A 19,739-nucleotide genomic window follows, 5' to 3' on the forward strand; every position below is an offset into this window, starting at 1 on the left:
TTGTGGCTTTAAAAACTTTCCTTTTATAGAATTAAGTCACTGAATTCAGGTAGAGTTAAGCCACTGAAATAAGCCAGAGTTTATAGTATGCTGTGCTTTAAAAAAAAATTTTATTGATTGATTTTAGAGAGAAGAGAGGGAGGGGAAGGACATCAGTTTGTTATTCTACTTATTTATGTATCCATTGGTTGATTCTTGTATGTGCCCTGACCAAGAATTGAACCCACAACCTTGGTGTATCAGGACAGCCAACTGAGATACCAGGCCAAAGCTTATAGTATATTGTGCTTTTGAGTTTCTTGTGCTTTCCAAACTGGTCACTTTTACAAGTTATTTATGTCATACTTAATTTATACTTGAGATAATTTAATTTATAAGAGTGTTTCCTTTTTTATTATTAGCCTTTTTTATTATGAATTTGTCTTCTCTGAAATTAACATATTCATCTTTGCTTTAACAATATGCCTGTTATTAACATTCATGCCTGCCCCTACCCTCCAATTAAATAATAATAGTGTACCTTCTACCATCTTATTTCTCCCACTGTATCTTAGGCTTGATCTCTCCATTCTTGCTCATCTCAGGCATTCTATATAATATTTCTTGAGCTTGTCTTTCTTCCTCACTAAACTATGACGATCAGGCAGGTGTTTATTAGGAGTTTAACAAAAATGTTTTTGATCGTATAAAGACTTTGTCACCTATTTTAGTCTTTTCTAAAGTATTCTCATTTCCCACAAACGCTCATTTTTACATTAGTCATCTTTCTTATTACTTAAAAATTCTTCTGCCTCTTTATTGGGAAAAGATGGTCCCTCTCTCCCTTTAGCCAAATCCACTGTCAGGCCATGAAATTCAACCACATTTATTAGGAGAATCACTATGACAAGACTTAGGGATAATACAGAAGCAATAATATTCTGTTGTTGAGTACCTTAACATTCTAGCTCCCTTTCCTCAATCAAAAGGGAACAAGAGAAGAGGGGGGGTGGGGGGGAAGGAAGAAAGAAAATGTCTTAAATTAGGATGTAAACATATTTGGAGAATGTGATGCTGATAATAATGAATACTGTCAAATAAGATTGGAAAAGTCTTTTTGATGCCATTCAAATAGTACTTGTTGTATACCAGATCTGTGTATTTTACACATGAACAAACTGCTACTTAATATAGTTAATTACTCAGCTAGTTGGAAAGCTGAAAGAAAATGTTTTAGGTTAGTTTGGAAGATGTGACACTTGACTGTGAACAAAGAAAGCTCAGATGTGTAAACAGTGTAATGAGTTAATTGTTCTTATAAGTGGCTTGCAATTTACTTATGAAGTGATGCAAAATGAGGTTGGAGAATAGGCAGGGGCTAGTTCAGAAAAGGCTGTGTATGCTATCTTAGAACCTCCTATAAGCAGTGGAGACCCATTGGAGAATTTTAAGCAGAATTAATATATTTTTATGCTATTTTAGATAGTGAAAGTTGATTAGAACAATAATTCCAGCCCTAGCTGGTTTGGCTTAGTGGATAGAGCGTTGGCTTATGGGTCAAAGGGCCCCGGGTTTGATTCCCATCAAGGCCATGTACCTTGGTTGCGGGCTCCTCCCCCACCCTGTCCTGGTAAGGGCTCAGGCAGGAGGCATCCAATTAATGTGTTTTCTCTCACATCTGTGTTTCTCTCTGTCTTTCCCTCTCTCTTCCATTTTCCCTAAATATCAATGAAAAAATATCCTCGGGTGAGGATTAACAAATAAGTAAATAAAAATAAATAAAACTTTTAAAAAAAAGAACAATGATTCCAATATCCATTATAAGAGCCTTGGTAATCAGAGAGGTATTCCAGTAAACTTCATATTTTCTGTACTGCTGAAAATAATGTTCAATACAGGTGAATCTTTAAGGTAACAAATTTACAGTTTGGAATTATAAAACTTTTTTTCATTTATGAACTGATTAAATCAAACTTCCAACAAATTTACCAAGTAATATAATGTGCATCTTAACGGAGTAAATCATGACAGATGGAATTGAAATTCTCATCTATCATTTGCCAGTCCCATTCTATAAGTTATTTCAGTGTTAGAGTCAGATATACTTTGTGTACTAGGTGTCTTTCGAAGAAATTGAATATTGCCTTTTTCCGTTTAATTTTAAATGCTTAACAAAGCTTATATTAATACTAGTATGTTTTCTCCCTAAAACATATTAATTACTCCTTCTTTTGTCTTTTTATCCTATATAATAAAAGCGTAGTATGCAAATTGTCCCCTCGACCGGAGTTCTTCCTAGAGTTCGACCAGGAGGTGGGTTGGCTGGGGGAATAGACGGAGGCCCTGGCCAGTGGCAGCGGCAGGCGGCCAGGGAAAGGGAGGGAGTACCCAGCCAGCAGCCGCTAGGGGCCCTATCAGTGCAGGGCCTCTAGTTTGTATATAAATCTAGTTGGTTTATTTATTAGGTTTGCTTAAAAATTAATGCTATAAAATATGAACATTTTCATATTATAACCTTGTAAGAGTAACTTACAAACTTAGTAAAAGATAAAGGGAAATAATGTAAACACAGCCTGGTCATACTCTATTTCCTGAATTTGTGCCTGTGGACTCAGGAGTAAAATCTGATTCAGACACCAGAATTATATATATCTAGTTTCCTGCAGTTACCGAGAAGCATTCAAATACAGTGAAATAATTATCCTACTATCAAATCTATTGTGTTTAGGTTTTGAACAGGGTAACCATTTATCTTACACATGTGCTTTTCCTCAGTAATTCTTTATGACCAATTTGGTTTCCACTTGTTATATAAGTATATATATAGAGAGAAAGGTGTATAATTAAGGTATTCTTTGTGTTTCCTTTTATTTAACACCTATTCAGACATTTGATCTAGTTCCTTAATACTGACTTTTGAACTAATCTGGGCACTATTGACATTTTAGGCTCAGCAGTTCCTTGTTGTGAGGAGTTGTCCTATGCATTATAGGGTGTTTAGCAGCATCCATGATGCCAGTAGATAACCGATAGTTCCATATGTATGCTCATGTGTAGAGATTATGGAGATTACAAAAGCTTGTAGCAGAGACACCTTTCTTAATTGAGGTACTACAACCCTTCAGTCAAAATGGAAAATATATTTGACATATGCTCACAGAAAAGACAGAATAGTAGAAAACACTTAAGAAAGAGACAGTTGTGAGGAGAAACCAAGATGGCGGCATAGGTAAACACCTAAACTGTTGCCTTGCACAACAAATTACAAAACTACAACTAAAAGACAAAACAGACATCATCCAGAACCACAGGAAGGCTGGCTTAGTGGAAATTCTACAACTAGAAGGAAAGAGAAAAGCACACTAAGACTCAGAGGAGCTGCAGAAGGCAGAGGTACGGAGGAGCACGTGCGGAGAGGGCTGGCAACTGAGTACATAGCTGGCTTTCTCAATTGGGAGGAAGGCAAAAGCTCCCAACTGCTCTGAACTCCAGTTCCAGGCAAGACTCTGGGGACCCAGACTCATTCGGGGAGAAACTGGACTGTCTGGCAGCGGGCGAAACTCGAGGGCGGCTTTCTTTCAGAGGTGCTTGCAGCGATTACCGCGGGACACTGAGACCCAAGGGCCTCTTAGGGCAGGGCTGAAGGGAAGACATTGCAGTCTGCTCTTCCTTGAGATGCCGCCCCATCCAAGCTGAGCCCAGAGGCTTTTGCAAGTCTTGTCTCATAAGAGTGTCTCCAGCACAGAAGTTCTCTGTGTAGACACAGATGATCCTCACAGCCAATTGGCCTGAAGGTCAATTCCTCCCAGTGATACATACCAACAACAACAAGACTGTGCACACAGCCCACAAAGAAGTGCACCAAGATTGTCCACCTCAGGTAAATGGAGAGGCTGAGCCACTGGGCCCTATAGGACACCTAGCACACAAAGCCACTCTATCAACTCAGGGAAGCAGCCAAAATGCGAGACAAAGAAACAGGTCACAAATGAAAGAAATGGAGGAAAACAAACGACTGGATATAGAGTTCAAAACCACGGTTATAAGGTTTTTTAAGAATTTTCCAGAAAAGGCCGATAAATTTAGCGAGATTCTCGAGAATATGAAAAAGGACCAACTAGAAATTAAGCATACACTGACTGAAATGAAAAATAATATACAGAGATCCAACAGCAGACTAGAGGAACGCAAGAATCAAGTCAAGGATTTGAAATACAAAGAAGCAAAAAACACCCAACCGGAAAAGCAAAAAGAAAAAAGAATCCAAAAATATGAAAATAGTGTAAGGAGCCTCTGGGACAACTTCAAGAGTACCAACATCTGAATTATGGGGGTGCCAGAAGAAGAGAGAGAGCAAGATACTGAAAACCTATTTAAAGAAATAATGACTGAAAATTTCCCCCGCCTGGTGAATGAAATAGACTTACAAGTCCAGGAAGCGCACAGAACCCCAAATAAAAGGAATCCAAAGAGGACCACACCAAGACACATCATAATTAAAATGCCAAGGGTAAAAGACAAAGAATATTAAAAGCAGCAAGAGAAAAACAGTTAATTACCTACAAGGGAGCACCCATACGATTGTCAGCTGATTTCTCAACAGAAACTATGCAGGCCAGAAGGGAGTGGCAAGAAATATTCAAAGTGATGAATAGCAAGAACCTACAACCAAGATTACCCAGCAAAGCTAGCTTTCAGAATTGAAGGTCAGATAAAGAGCTTCACAGGTAAGAAAAAGCTAAAGGAGTTCATCACTGCTAAGTCACTATTATGTGAAATGCTGAAAGGTATTCTTTAAGAATAGGAAGAAGAAGAAAAAGGTAAAGATAAAAATTATGAACAACAAATACATACCAACAAGTGAATCTAAAAATCAAGTGAATAAAAAATCTGATGAACAGAATAAACTGGTGAATATAATAGAGTCAGGGGCATAGAAAGGGAGTGGACTGACAATTCTCGGGAGGAAATGGGTGTGGGGTGCAGGAAGAGACTGAACAAAAATCGTACACGTATGGATGAGGACAGTGGGGGGAGGTAAGGGCAGAGGGTGGGGTGGGAACCAGGTGGAGGGGAGCTATGGGGGGAGAAAAGAGGAACAATTGTAATAATCGGAACAATAAAGATTTATTTAAAAAAAGAGAAAGAGGCAGTTGTTAGACTAAAACTGAAGTGTTTTAGATTTTAAGAAATAGAAAAAGCACTAAACCAAGCAAGATACTAATGTGGCTTGTTCTTAGAACAAGGTAGGCTGTAAGTGAAGAAATGGCTGTGAATTTCAGAATGATACTCAATGTGAAGAAAGATAATCTATATATATAAAAGGCTAATATGCATATTGTCTGCTCAGGAGTTCGATTTCTAGCTATGACATGCGCTGACCACTAGGGGGCGGCGTGGAAAATGTTGGGCAACCATCGGTGGCAGCAGGGTGCTGAGGGAGTGAGGGAAGGGGGAGGAGGGGAGGCCAGGCCTAGGGACCCTACTTTGCACGAATTTCATGCACCAGGCTTCTAGTTATTAACAGTTTTTAACTTACAAATTGGGATGTACTCTAAAAGTTATTTTGAGAATGAATGTCTTTGCTTTCAAAGTGATATTTTTCCCTCAAACAAATATTTGAGTGCCTAATATGGGCCAGTACTGGGGCTACCATAGTAAGCAAGATGACAGGAAAATGTGGTGGCATTTATTAAGTGAAAATATCAAATAAAAACTTACTTGATTTTTTCCCCCTTATCACTCCTTTTCCCCAGTTTGAGTTGGTGGAAAATTTTTGACTCTTTTTAATCACCAATGTATCCCAGCTTCAAGAACATCTGGTAGACATAAAAATATTTGTTAAATGAATAATTGATTACTTGGGAAGAGAAATTTTACAAATTGCATATGATTAAATGGAACTTTGATAAGTGCTTCAAAGGGAATAATGCAAGGTATTATATAATATACAACATGTAACAATAGGTCTATTCTAGTCTAAATTAAATTAGATGAAACTTTAAGGCAGTGATTCTTTTTCCCACGTTTTATTGATGCATAATTGACAAATAACAGCATGTATATTTAAAGTGTACAGCGTGGTTTGACATATCTATATGTTGTGCAATGATTACAACAAGTTAACACATCTGTCACCTCATAGTTGAGAGAGAGAGAGAGAGAGAGAGAGAGAGAGGAAAGCTAAAAATCTCCCTTAGCAAATTTCAAGTACACAGCACAGTATTACTAACTATAATTTCTAAGCTGTACATTAGATCACCAGAGCTTGTTCATCCTATAATGCAAGGCTTGTATTCTTTTACTAGCATCTCGCCATCTTCTCCAACCCTTAGCCCCTGGTAGCTACCATTCTACTCTTTGTTTCTATGAGTTTGACTCCCCCCGCACCCCCAGATTCCACATACAAGTGAGATCATATGGTATTTGTCTCTGTCTGGCTAATTTCATTTAGCATAGTATCCTCTAGATCAGTGATGGGCAACCTTTTGAGCTTGGCGTGTCAAACTTCGCCAAAAAACTGAGCATAACTCGGGTAGTGTGTCACTTTGAGGAAAAAACATTATTTCGCAAATGTTTCATCCTCAGCATGCGGCCGCGTGTCATCAGAAATGGCTACGTGTGTCGGTGCTGACACGCATGTCATAGGTTCGCCATCACTGCTCTAGATTCATTTATGTTGTTGTAAATAGCAGAATTTCCTTCTTTCTTGTGTCTGAGTACATTGCCTGTACATACCATTGTCTGTACATACCACATCTTTATCCATTCATCCATCAATGGATACTTTAGTAATTTCTATGCCTTGGTTATCGTATATAATAAAGAGGTAATATGCACAATTGACCCTCACACCCTTGCACAAGATGGCTGCCTCCATGTGGTCAAAGATGGCCGCCACAAGATGGCCAGGAGGGGAGGGTAGTTGTGTGTGATCAGGCCAGCAAGGGAGGGCAGTTAGGGGCGACCAGGCCAGCAGGGGAGGACAGTTGGGGGCAACCAGGCCTGCAGGGTAGGGCAGTTGGGGGTGATCAGGACAGCAGAGAGGGCAGTTAGGGGTGACCAGGCCAGAAGAGGAGGGCAGTTGGGGGAGACCAGGCTAGCAAGGGAGGGCAGTTGGGGGGGAACCCAGGCCTGCAGGGGAGGGCAGTTGGGGGGGAACCCAGGCCTGCAGGGGAGGGCAGTTGGGAGCAACCAGGCCTGCAGGGGAGGGCAGTTGGGGGGCGACCGAGCCTGCAGGGGAGGGCAGTTGGGAGCAATTGGGCCATTAGGGGAGCAGTTAGGTGCCAATCAGGCTGGCAGGGGAGTGGTTAGGGAGTGATCATGCAGGAAAGCAGGCAAACGGTTGGAAGCCAGCAGTCCTGGATTGTGAGAGGGATCAGGCCTAAACCAGCAGTTGGACAATCCCCAAGGGGTCCCAGATTGGAGAGGGTGCAGGTTGGGCTGAGGGACACCCCCCCCCCCCCTGCAAGAATTTCGTGCACCGGGCCTCTGGTTGTAAATAATGCTGAAGTGAACATAGGGTTATATCTTTTTGAGATGGTTTTGTTCCTTCAGATGTATACCCACAAGTGGAATTACTGGATTATATGGTAGTTTATGTTTAATTTTTTGAGGAACCTCCACAATGTTTTCCATAGTGGCTACACCAATTTACATTCTCACCTACAGTGCACAAGGGTTCCTTTTTTCTCTACATCCTCACCAACACTTACTCTTTGCTTTTTTATGACAGCTATCCTAATAGGTGTGATATCTCATTGTGATTTTTTATTTGTTTGTTTAATATATTTTTATTGATTTCAGAGAGGAAGGGAGAGGGGGAGAGAGATAAAAACATCAGAAACATCAGTGTTGCGAGAGAATCATTGATTGACTACCTCCTGCAAGTCTCACACTGGGAATCGAGCCCACAATCCGGGCATGTGCCCTGACCAGGAATTGAACCGTGACCTTCTGATTCATAGGTCGACGCTGAACCACTGAGCCACGCTGGCTGAGCTCATTGTGGTTTTTATTTGATTGCCCTGGGCACCTTGTTCAGGAACCTGTTGGCCATTTCTATTTCTTCTTTGTAAAAATGTCTATACAGTTGCTCTGCCATTTTTTAAATCAGATTGTTTGCTTTTTGCTGTATGAGTTCTTTATATATTTTGGATATTAACCTCTTATCAAGTTCAAGGCTGCAAATATTTTCTGTAGGTTGCCTATTTATTTTGTTGCTAGTTTATTTTGCTGTGGAGAAGCTTGTTAGTTTGATGTTGTCCCACATGTTTCTTTTTACTATGTTGCCTGTGCTTTTGATATATACAAAAAAAGCATTGCCAAGACCAGTGTGAATAATCTTTTTTCCTGTACTTTTTCTAGGAATGTTACAGTTTCAGTGATTCTTAAAACCATAATTTTTTTTAAGACTGAGTAGGATTTATCCAGGTATATTTGGGGGTGGGAATAGGGGTTGGAATGTGTGTAGTAGGCTGACAGAACAGCTTTGTGTGGATGCCTGAGGTGGGATACGGTGTGGCGTTTTTTAGGGTCTGAGTATTGGCAAGAGTGGGGGGTAGGAGGTAGCCTGGTGTCTGATGACATAACGAGTTTTCTTCTATACTGCACTACTTAATATTGTAGTTAATGTATGCAATTATCATTTAAGTAGAAAATCTGATAACTTTGACTTACATAACTGGCTGTCTTTCCCTAGAGTCACAATTATTTACTGAAGTGCTTCTTCAGTTAGTATTCAAATGATAAAGTCCATTTAAGTGTGTCTTTACTTCTACGGTGGTGAAGTATTTACTTCTCGCATGCCCACCTTACAATAATGAAACTGTGGTATCATTATTATTCCATTTAATTATATTATATCACTAAAAGTTATCCTATTTCTCTTAAGTAAACTTCTGTCTAAATTTATGTTCTGTTTCTTTTGCTGTATTTCTTCAAGAGTTCTAACCATTCTGTCTTTATTCTTTTCCCATTTTAGTCTGTTTGCACTGCTGCTTGAGTGATCTTTTCTGAATGCAAAACTAATCCTGTCTCTTGGCTTCTTAAAGGCCTACCATTGCTCTGAGGTTAAAAATTAACTGCTTGGCAAAACATACTAGCCCTTTCAAGATCCATATTGTGCACATCTCTTCAGCCTTTTATGCTGCCCTTCCTTCACATCACATTCTTTATTTTCGCCATACTTTTTTATTTTCTTGACATGGCTGTTCAAATTTAAATTGACAAAACTAAATAAAATGTAAAAATAAGTTTTTCAACTCAAAATAGGGAGGGGCAAAAGTAGGTTTACAGTTGTATGTGAAACACTGTTTATTCTTGTATTATTATTTACTAATTATTGTATTATTTTCCATAGAAACAACTATAAACTTACTTTTGCCCCACCCTGTATTGGAGAGCACAGATTCAGATAAATTCCATCATTACACAAAGTTATATTGTGAAGTGCTGTTCTTGAATATATTGAGCTCTCTTTTCCCTATGACTTTATACATGATGTTCTCCTTTTCTAAATGTGTAATGTGATCTTCCATGTTTTGTCTAGCTGACTCTCATTCTTTCACTAAGACTCAGTTTGGATAAAATTATTTCTGGAAAACCTTCCCTGACACTATCTTTTCCTGTCGCCCATCCCAAAAATCTGAACTCTTGCCTTTTGCCTCTGTTGTATTTAAATACAAGAATCAGTTTTTTAATAACAAGATTATAGAAGATACAAAGTATTGAAATTTGTGTACTAATTTTAGTTTCAGTCTGTAAAGTTTTTTATTAAGTACTAGAGGCCCAGTGCACGAATTTTGTGCACTGGGAGGGTGTGTCCCTCAGCCCAGCCTGTACCCTCTCCAATCGGGGACCCCACGAGGGATGTCCAACTGCCCTCTCACAATCCAGGACTGCTGACACCCAACCACTCGCCTGCCTGCCTGCCTGATTGCCCCTAACCGCTTCTGCCTGCCAGCCTGATCACCCCCTAACCACTCCCCTGCCAGCCTGATCGACGCCTAACTGCTCCCCTGCCGGCCCGATTGCCCCTAACTTCCCTCCCTTGCCGGCCTGATTGCCCCTAACTGCCCTCCCCTGCTGGCCTGCTCACCCCCAACTGCCCTCCCTTGCAGGCCTGATCGCCCCCAACTGCCCTCCTGCTGGCCTGGGTCCCCCCAACTGCCCTTCCCTGCAGGACTGGTCATCCCCAACTTCCCTCCTCTGCCGGCCTGGTCACCCCCAACTGCGCTCCCCTGGAGGCTTGATCGCCCCCAACTGCCCTCCCTTGCAGGCCTGGTCTCTCCCAACTGCCCTCCCTTGCAGGCCTGATTGCCCCCAACTGCCCTCCTTTGCAGGCCTGGTCCTCCCAACTGCCCTCCTCTGCCGGCCATCTTGTGGTGGCCATCTTATGGCGGCCATATTGTGTCCACATGGGGGAAGCCATCTTTGGCCACATGGGGGTGGCCATCTTGTGTGTTTAAGTGATGGTCAATTTGCATATTATTCTTTTATTCGATAGGATAGTGCATAGATTCACCACCATAGAAGTAAAGACACATTTAAATGAATTTATCATTTGAATACTAACTGAAGAAGCACTTTAGTAAGTAATTGTGACTGTAGGAAAAGACAGCCAGTTATGTAGGTTAAAGTTACCAGATTTGCTACTTGAATGATAATTGCATACATTTAATCAGATTTTAAAACATAGAATTGAATCTAGCAACTCAAGAATCTATCTGAAGGTAAATTTATACGTAGAAAAGCATTGCATCAGATGTATTTTCATTACAGAAATTTAGCATTTAATTTGTAGCCATCAGTTCAACTTTAATCATTAGCATTATGATAAGCAAAGTGGGGAATGCAGAAAGTATCAGTATGGAAAACTACTCTGGAGTTTATAATATGGATACTTATTATCAACAAGTTTTACCACTGCTTTACTTTATAGTAGTTACCCACTACTGCCTGTATCTCACCATTACCTGGTTTGACCAGGAAAAGGAGAGATTCGATTCAGCATAAGTTTAGGCCTTCAGAAGTTGTATTATTAGTGGGCCAAAGAGAAGATAAAGAAAAAGATGATTTTTTGGTGGTTGTTGGAGAAGACCAAATTTTTGCATAGGGTTGGTCTTTTGTCCTAGGAAAGGGATAAAAGACATTCTTCTTGTTTGGTTGGGGGTTTGTTAATCTACCCAGCTAAATGAGGCTATCATGGGATAGACTTAGATGCCAAATATTAGAATGGCACTTTATGGCTTATGAAAACAATCGATTTCCCAATATATTTCTGATTTCAAATATTCAAATTTGAAATGTATAACTACCAAAACACCACATTTCTGAATTCACTTGAGTTAGCCACACTTGTAGTTGGAAAGGCTTCAGTGATAGAGCTTAAGATACTTCACTTGTGTGGTACAGTACCCCAGGCATTTAAAAACAAATAGATATTAATGCGGAATGGTATTATTACGGGTGCTTTCTTAGAAAACCTAGAATTTTTGAGCCAGGCAAAAGAAGGAATGGAGAAGGACAAGAAGTAGAGGCCTATAGAGGCAAAGAAAAAGGAATGAACAGAGTGTTTTGGGAATAGGGTTGAGACAGGATAAGAACACCTTACTGGAGTAGAGGGTTGACTAGTGGTAAAAGAGGTTTGGCTATGTAAAGTGGAATAACCTCAAAAATTATTTTTTTAGTCTCTCATTTTTACAAATAGCATTTCTTCTGATTTTCTTCTAATTTCTACCTGTACATATAGAAGTTGATTTCCCCTATCAGGGAGGGGATTAAGATCATCTGATAGACTCTTCTATAAATCTCTCTCTCACACACACACACACACACACACACATATATATATATCACATTTTCCTTATATTTGTCTTTTTATCCTTTTAGTCTCAAAAGCTTTTTTTCCCCAAATATAGTTTTTCTGTGTAGTCTGATTTGATTTTCCTTTCAATTCATTTTTCTATCTGATACAAAAAGCTCTTTATTTTTGAGGATCATGGAATTTTTAGTATGCTGTGAGCATGTAGACAGCTAATGACCTTTCTTTTTTTTAAAAAAAAAGAGCTAAATGGTTTTATTTCTTTACTTTTTCTTTATTGATTAAGGTATTACATATTTGTCCTTATCCCCCCATTGTCCCCCTATACCCTACCCCACTCATGCCTTCACCCCCCTGGTGTCTGTGTCTATTGGTTAGGCCCGTGGTCGGCAAACTACAGTTCGCGAGCCACAGGCGGCTTTTTGGCCCCTTGAGTGTGGCTCTTCCACAAAATACCACGGCCTGGGCGAGTCTATTTTGAAGAAGTGTCCTTAGAAGAAGTTTAAGTTTAAAAAATTTGGCTCTCAAATGAAATTTCAATCGTTGTACTGTTGATATTTGACTCTGTTGACTAATGAGTTTGCGGACCACTGGGTTAGGCTTATATGCATGCATACAAGTCCTTTGGTTAATCTCTCCCCCTCTCCGCCCTCCCCTACCTTCCCTCTGAGGTTTGACGGTCTGATCAATGCTTCTCTGTCTCTGATCTGTTTTTGTTCATCAGTTTATGTTGTTCATTATATTCCCCAAACGAGTGAGATCATGTGATATTTATCTTTCTCTGACTGGCTTATTTCGCTTAGCATAATGCTCTTCAGTTCTATCCATGCTGTTGCAAATGGTAAGAATTCCTTCTTTTTTTTTTTACCACAGCATAGTATTCCATTGTGTAGATGTACCACAGTTTTTTAATCCATTCATCTGCTGATGGGCACTTAGGCTGTTTCCAAATCTTAGCTATGGTAAATTGTGCTGCTATGAACATAGGGGTGCATATATCCTTTCTGATCGGTGCTTCTAGTTTCTTGGGATATATTCCTTGAAGTGGGATCACTGAGTCAAATGGGAGTTCCATTTTTAGTTTTTTGAGGAAACTCCATACTGTTCTCCAAGTGGCTGCACCAGCCTGCATTCCCACCAGCAGTGCATGAGGGTTCCTTTTTCTCCACATCCTCACCAGCACTTGTTGTTTGTTGATTTGTTGTTGATAGCCATTCTGACAGGTGTGAGGTGGTGCCGCATTGTCGTTTTGATTTGCATCTCTCGGATGATCAGTGACTTTGAGCATGTTTTCATATGTCTCTAATTACCTTTCCCTATTACATTTACTGATGACTTTGACACCTAAATTTTAGTCTTCCATCTTTACTCTAAACCCTGACCATTATTCATGATTGACTTTAGTTTGCTTGTTTGTTTCTTAAGGATAACCCATCAAGTCATCTACTGACCTTCACCTTTCTCTGCTGCAGAAACCATCTCTTCTGCCTTTCTTTAAAAAAAAAATTATTTTTAGCAAGGTTTATTAAGATATAATTTACAGAATACAGTTCCTTGAGTTTTGACACACAAACAATTGGATAACCAACTCCTCAATATACAAGATATAAAACAGTTCCATTGTCCCTAAAAGTTGTTTTGTGATTCTTCATAGTTATTTCCTTACATAGGTAACCTGGTACTAGCAACCATTGTTCTGCTCTGACACTGTAGTTTTGCTTTTCCTAGAGAATAAGTGAAATCATAAAGTATATGCTTTTGAGTAGGGCTCTTTTTATTTAACAATATGCTTTTGAGATATATTCATGTTGGTGCATGTATCAGTAGTTTGTTCCGTTTGCTATGTAGTATTCTATTGTACCAGTTTGTTTTTTAATTCAGTGGTTGAAGGACATTGGATTGTTTCCAGTTTGGGGTAAATGTGAATGAAACTCTATGAATACTTGTATATTTGTGTAAATGTAGTTTTCATTTCTGTTTGGTAAATATTTAGGAGTGGGATTGTTTGATCATGTGGTAGTGCCTGTTTAAATTAGTAGAGCTTGTCAAACTTTTCTAAAATAGTTGTGCCATTTTGCTTCCCACCAGCAATTTATGAGAAATCTAGTTTAGTAAACTTATATAGGGAGAGGCTATATATTTTGTTCAGTAGAATGACATCCTAAAATAGTTTGTTTGCATGGTTAATTTTTGGAGTCCATTGATCACAGCAAAATAGAATTAGATTATCTTAGTAATAGAAAGAGATTTGGGGCTTGTTCGGTCTGAGGTTTTACCCAGTAGGAAAGTCTTTTCGATAGTGTTCTTGAAAGCACTCTCAGGTTCTAGTTCATTCACTTTTCTGCCTGAAATGTCCACTCATGGGAACTAGTACTGAATCATTTCACAAAGATTTTATTAAGTGCATATTTTCTAAGTTCCATGATAACTACTTTGTCCAATCCAAGACATCATAAGTTACTAGGGGCCCAGTGCACGAATTCGTGCACCTTGAAAGGAACTGTGGGCCTTGAGGCTGTGGTAGGCACAGGGTCAGGTCTCAGCCCATCCTCCACACCCCCACCCGGCCCCTCCCGCCACGGCCCCAGTCACCTGTCTGCCCGCAGCCCCGATCCCACACGCTGAAGGCGCCAGCCCTGCTCACACTTGCTGAAGGTGTGAAGCAATTAGGGCTGGCGCCAGCAGGGGTGTGATTGGCAGCTGCTGCCCCGATCACCCCTCAGGAGCAGGGGGAGGTGGAGAAGCCCTCAGGGGCTTTCAGGGCCAGCAGCCGCCCGTCACACCCACTGATGGCGCCGAGTGATCAGGATTGGCGCCAACTATAGGTACAAGCAGCAGCTCCAGCTGTGGGTGTGAGCGAGGCTGACACTGGCACTGGGTGTGAGCGGGGCCATCGCTGGCAGTGGGTGCGAGAGGTGGCTGCCAACCCTGATCTCCCCTCAGAAGCAGGGGGAGGTGGAGAAGCCCTGAGGGGCGATTGGTGCTGGCAGCTGCTGCTTCCTTCCGCTGATGGCGCCGAGTGATTGGGGCCAGTGCTGGGCGTCGGCAGTGGGTATGAGCGGTAGCTCTGGCGCCAGCAGCAGGTGCAAGTGCCAGGCGGGACCATGGAGGACAGTAGTAAAGAATTTTCAGTAACCACCAGAGGTTCGCCCTGATGACAGCGACCGGTGCCCCACCTTGGTCTGGCACCCCTGCTCACCTGCTCCACCATCCCGCCACGCCCAACACCCGCCATGTTCCACACACGCCCCCTGGTGGTCAGCGCATGTCATAGGGACCAGTTGTTCGGTTGTTCGGTTGTACCAGTTGTTCCACCATTCGGTCTATTTGCATATTAGCCTTTTATTATATAGGAAAAGATGCATCGTTTCTTCATGTTCTATGTGAAAAAATGTTACTTTTTTTTTTAACTATGACACATCATTGACTTGAATATGCATCTTGATTATAGAGATGTTAACATGTCTTTTTAAAGCATGATTTATGGAACATTTCTAGAGTAGTGTTTCTGCGTTTTTGCAATTTAGGAATATCACTGAGAAACTATCCTTTACCTTTCATTTTTCAGATCTACCATTCTACCTTTAATATTTCCCTCGCTTATGTAAGCATTCGTTAAATAGTTCCTCTTCTTAATTTCCCAGTTATTTTGCCATCCTGATCATTTTCCTTTGGATGCCTTGTAGTGTATCATAAAACTGCTTAAAATTTAATATAATACAGATTTCAAAAAGAAAATTGCAAAATGTTAAAATTAGTATATCCAGAAAGTAGAACACTATGTAAGTTTGTGAACGAGGTTTTTAACTTGACAAGGTTTTTAATAATTTTTAAAACAGTCCATACCCATGAATAAATTATTATGTCATGATTTTTACAAGTAGATTAACATTTTATACCTCATATATTTTTTAATCCTCACCCGAGGATATGTTTGTTGATTTTAGAAAGAGAGAGGAAAGGGGAGCGGGGGGAGACAGATGGGGGAACATGGGTGTGAAAGAGAAACATCACTTGATTGCCTCCCGTAGGTGCCACCACAGGGATCAAACCCGCAACCTAGTTATGTGTCCCAACCTGGAATTGAACTGCAGCCTTTTTTGGTGCCCTGGACGGTGCTCCAACCAACTGAGCCACCTGGCCGGGGCCATCATACTTTTCATAGCAAGAATTTCTCCCCATTGACACTCATTTACTCATTCTGGTAATTGAGGTTAAAGATGCTACTTTTTGTAAGCTAACATATGTTGTTACAGATATAAACAGAATTATACATCTTTTCTAGTTATTCTCCTCTCTACAAAATTATTACAAAAGAAATCTGCCTGTAATAATTTAACCTGGGAATATTTCTAAATGACAAAAATGTTTATCTGTTTTAGTAGTGAATATTTACATTTGAATATTTCTTTATAATCATATAATTTCTGATAATTATTTTATGACTGTTATGTTATGTTTTGCCTAGTTCAAATTAATTTAACTATAGGAGAAATTACACCTTATAGTGTTAAATTTGCTGATTCCTGTAGAGTTTATGTTTTTTTTTTGTTGTAAAATTAAGCTTTCTTTCATAGTTAATATTCTTTTCTTTCTTTAATAACACAGGTTTTGAGAGTATTTTAGAAGGGCTTTATGGACCACGGCTACGAAGAGACCTCAGTTTATTTGAAGGTAATGTTTTATTTCAAAATTTTAACCTTCTGTCCCATTTAACAAATGAGAAATGGTTGTTCTGCACTAACTTTATACTAAACGTGAATTTGTGTTATTGTTTAATTAGAAAATATTTTAAATGAATACATAAAGTGTTCCAAATATTCCTATTACTAAATGATGTTATAATCTTTAAAAAATTTAGTACACTGATCAAAATTGAAAATGAAGTTTGTTTTGGCTCAGTGGTAAAATTTAGTTTTTGTCATTTTATACATTACATTCCCTGACTTATTCTTAAAGAGGACTTAAATGGGTTCAGGTTGCCTGTTGCTTATGATACAGGCAGTCTAAAACTCAGATTGTCACTGAGAAATCCTGCCATATGTGTTCAGAGTTTTCTCTTTATGTATAGCCCCCTCTATTTATTATAGCCCTCCCTTCCAAATGTTGTTGCATAAATGCTGCTGTAAGATTCTGATCTGTGATATAATTGCTGTGGTAGCATAGTTTAGCTGTTTTACTGCTTGCTTGGAAACATAGAGCACTAGGAGAGAGCATTTTTGTAGGCATGTGAAATTTTATAGTACAGTTCATTTACAAAATGGGTAGTGCTAGAATAGATTTTCTACTTTGATTTTGATTGAATTATTTCTGTATCTTGTCACTTTTTAATGCTGACTCTTTTACCTTCTGCCCTACTCTGGTACCTTCCATTCTACTAAGACCAAAGTCCTATCTAATAGACTTAAAGGCCCTTCTCTCTGTGTATGTAAGTCTTTTGAGTTGAGGTAGTTACAGTGATAGTTGGAGTAGTCAGAAGTTTTCTGCTCATTCTTTGTTAATGTTGAGGAGGATTATTGAGCTATGAATCATAGAGCTGACAGTATCTATGCAAGATCATTTGTCCCAACCACCCATCTTCAATCAGATGAATGATATCCATGCAGAATATGACAATAAGGACCAAGACTACAAAATATACCCATTCCAATGTTTTATCATTCTTATGGCTAAGATCTTTATCTTCTAGCTTTTAAACTTTCAACATCTCTCACTATGTCACAGCTTAACACTAAATTAAATATTTTTACCTGTTATACTTATAAGCAAAACTGACTAATTATAGTTTCAGCTTTTTTTCTGAGCTTATAAATAAAGGAAAAATCTAAAGAAATAAGAGTTTAACCTATGCTTGGTATTTCTTCAGCCTGCTGTTTTTCATTCATGTCAGAAGGCAGCATTATACCTAATTGCTTTCTGATAACCCAAAGTCCAGCTTGTGATTTTTAGCCTCTTGCTTTCAATTATTTACATATATAGTTATGAATATATGTATTTATGCTCCTTCAGAAATTAGTTATTATGCAAAGAGCAGAATGTTCTAAGGAAATAAATACCCGTATTTTATTTTTTGACTATTATTTCTTTTGTGTACAAGTAACACATGTTTATTTTAGGAAATTATAAAATATAAATGAGCCCAAAAGTAAAAAATTAGTCCATGCCCCACTGATAACCTTTAACATTTTTATATATAAGTTTAAAATATGTTTGTATGTATTTATTGATTTATTAAAGTAGTATATACTGTACATATAGTATATAGTTTTTGTACCTACTGTGTTTGTTCACTAGTATATCATTTGGGTATATAAAGTTCTTGATCATTATTCTAAATGGCTGCACAGTATTACATTGTGGATCAATTATAACAGATTTAACTAATTAGTTAATTTCATACCCCACTGCTGTATATCTTATTCCACTTATTTTTTAATTCCAATAGATTTTTTACTTTATCTCCACTTTTGTACTTTTTTTTTTTTGGTAGGATATTTATAAAATTAGCTAAGCTTTGGAACTCAATCTTTTTCTCTTACATAGGCACATAATTTCATTGCCCTTTCTCATCCCTAATGTTCTAGCTTTTTTCCAAATTTCATAGGAAAATTCTTTTTTCTTTTTTTAATTAAAAAGACTTCTAATTAAAGTTGCTTAAGTATGATTGCACTAATCCCATGTAATAAAAGCCTAACATGCAAATTGTCCCCTCCCTCAGTTGGTCATTCGATCACTCGCTTGCTCGCTATGACATGCGCTGAACCACCAGAGGGCGGGGCAAAACATGGTGGGCATTGGCGATGCACCGTTGGCAGTGGGCACTCAGGTGCCAGTTGCTGGGCGCCTGTGAGGAACCTGCCCCGCACCCGCACAGCCTCCTCTGGGTGAGCTGGGCCGGGACTGCAGGGGCCTGTCAGGCTCCCTGTGGGTTGGCGCAGGAGCTGGTCTGCGAGGCTGGCCAGGAGAGAGCCCGCTGTCCTGGCTTCTGTATAGAAGCCCTGGGCGGCCCCAAGACCCACACTGCGCCCCGGCCCACGGCCTTTTGCCACGCTCACCGCATCTCCACATGGGGACTTGGGCACAGTGACTCAGGCAGAGGGGAGGCACACGAGGCTCAGGGATTGCCCAGGGCCCAGAGGTCAGCTGGGACATGCCCTTCCACGCCACACACTCGCGCTTCGATCACCGGCCAGGCCTAGTGATGACTCACACCCGTGCATGAATTTCATTATTGTAATAAATCTGTATCTTGTAAGGATGAAGACAGCTATGTTTTTAAGGAAAATTAAACCAGTGTTATCAAAGTGTAGAGCCTTTTGAAAAGCCATGTAGATGCTATCTATTATAGCTCCAACTTCTTACCCTCTTTTAAATAAGTGTGCTTTCTTTGTTGTTACCATTGTTGAAAATGGTTTCATATTTAGATGCTAGGACTACAAGTATAGGTATTTCTCACTATACATATCTGTTTGCAGGAATCAAATAGATTAGTGTATGTTTTTAAATCATTGGACATCTGAGCCCGTTTACTTCCAAACTCAGGAACCAAGTAAACTGGATAGCAAAGGATTCTTCTATATTACTCTAAATTTTTTATAAAATTAAATGCATATTATTTAAGTTTTATAATACATTTAAGTTAAATGAACCACATCACAAACCTGCTTCTATTTTCTATGCAAAAAATACTCTAAATTTCATACTGCTACCTTAAAAACCAACTTTGGCAAACAGTGTGTTAATACTTTTGTATCATATATTGGTGTTTTGAGAGATCTATATTTTAATTTGATTCAGATCTACCTTCAGATTAAGTGGTTTTGAAAAAAGCTTTTGAGTACTGCTAATTTTTATTTTTGTTGGAAACAAAATAGCTTTCTCTGTTCTTTGATTTGTTGTCATGACTTTTTGTCCTTTTGAGGAAAACATACCTTTT

The 19,739-nt window shown here is 39.3% G+C and overlaps 1 protein-coding gene across 10 annotated transcripts in view; it reads left to right on the top strand.

Annotated features, from left to right (window-relative positions):
• LOC103285001 (ligand-dependent nuclear receptor corepressor-like protein) overlaps positions 1-19,739 on the top strand; it is a 127,770-nt gene that overhangs the window by 21,559 nt on the left and 86,472 nt on the right. For all 10 annotated transcript variants that reach the window (XM_054729893.1, XM_054729875.1, XM_054729932.1 and 7 more), the window contains exon 2: positions 16,412-16,477. In XM_054729893.1, coding sequence (XP_054585868.1) covers positions 16,412-16,477 — 66 coding nt within the window. The remainder of the gene's footprint in view (positions 1-16,411; positions 16,478-19,739) is intronic.

This window comes from Eptesicus fuscus, chromosome 2, assembly GCF_027574615.1.
Source record: "Eptesicus fuscus isolate TK198812 chromosome 2, DD_ASM_mEF_20220401, whole genome shotgun sequence".
Classification (NCBI taxonomy): domain Eukaryota; kingdom Metazoa; phylum Chordata; class Mammalia; order Chiroptera; family Vespertilionidae; genus Eptesicus; species Eptesicus fuscus.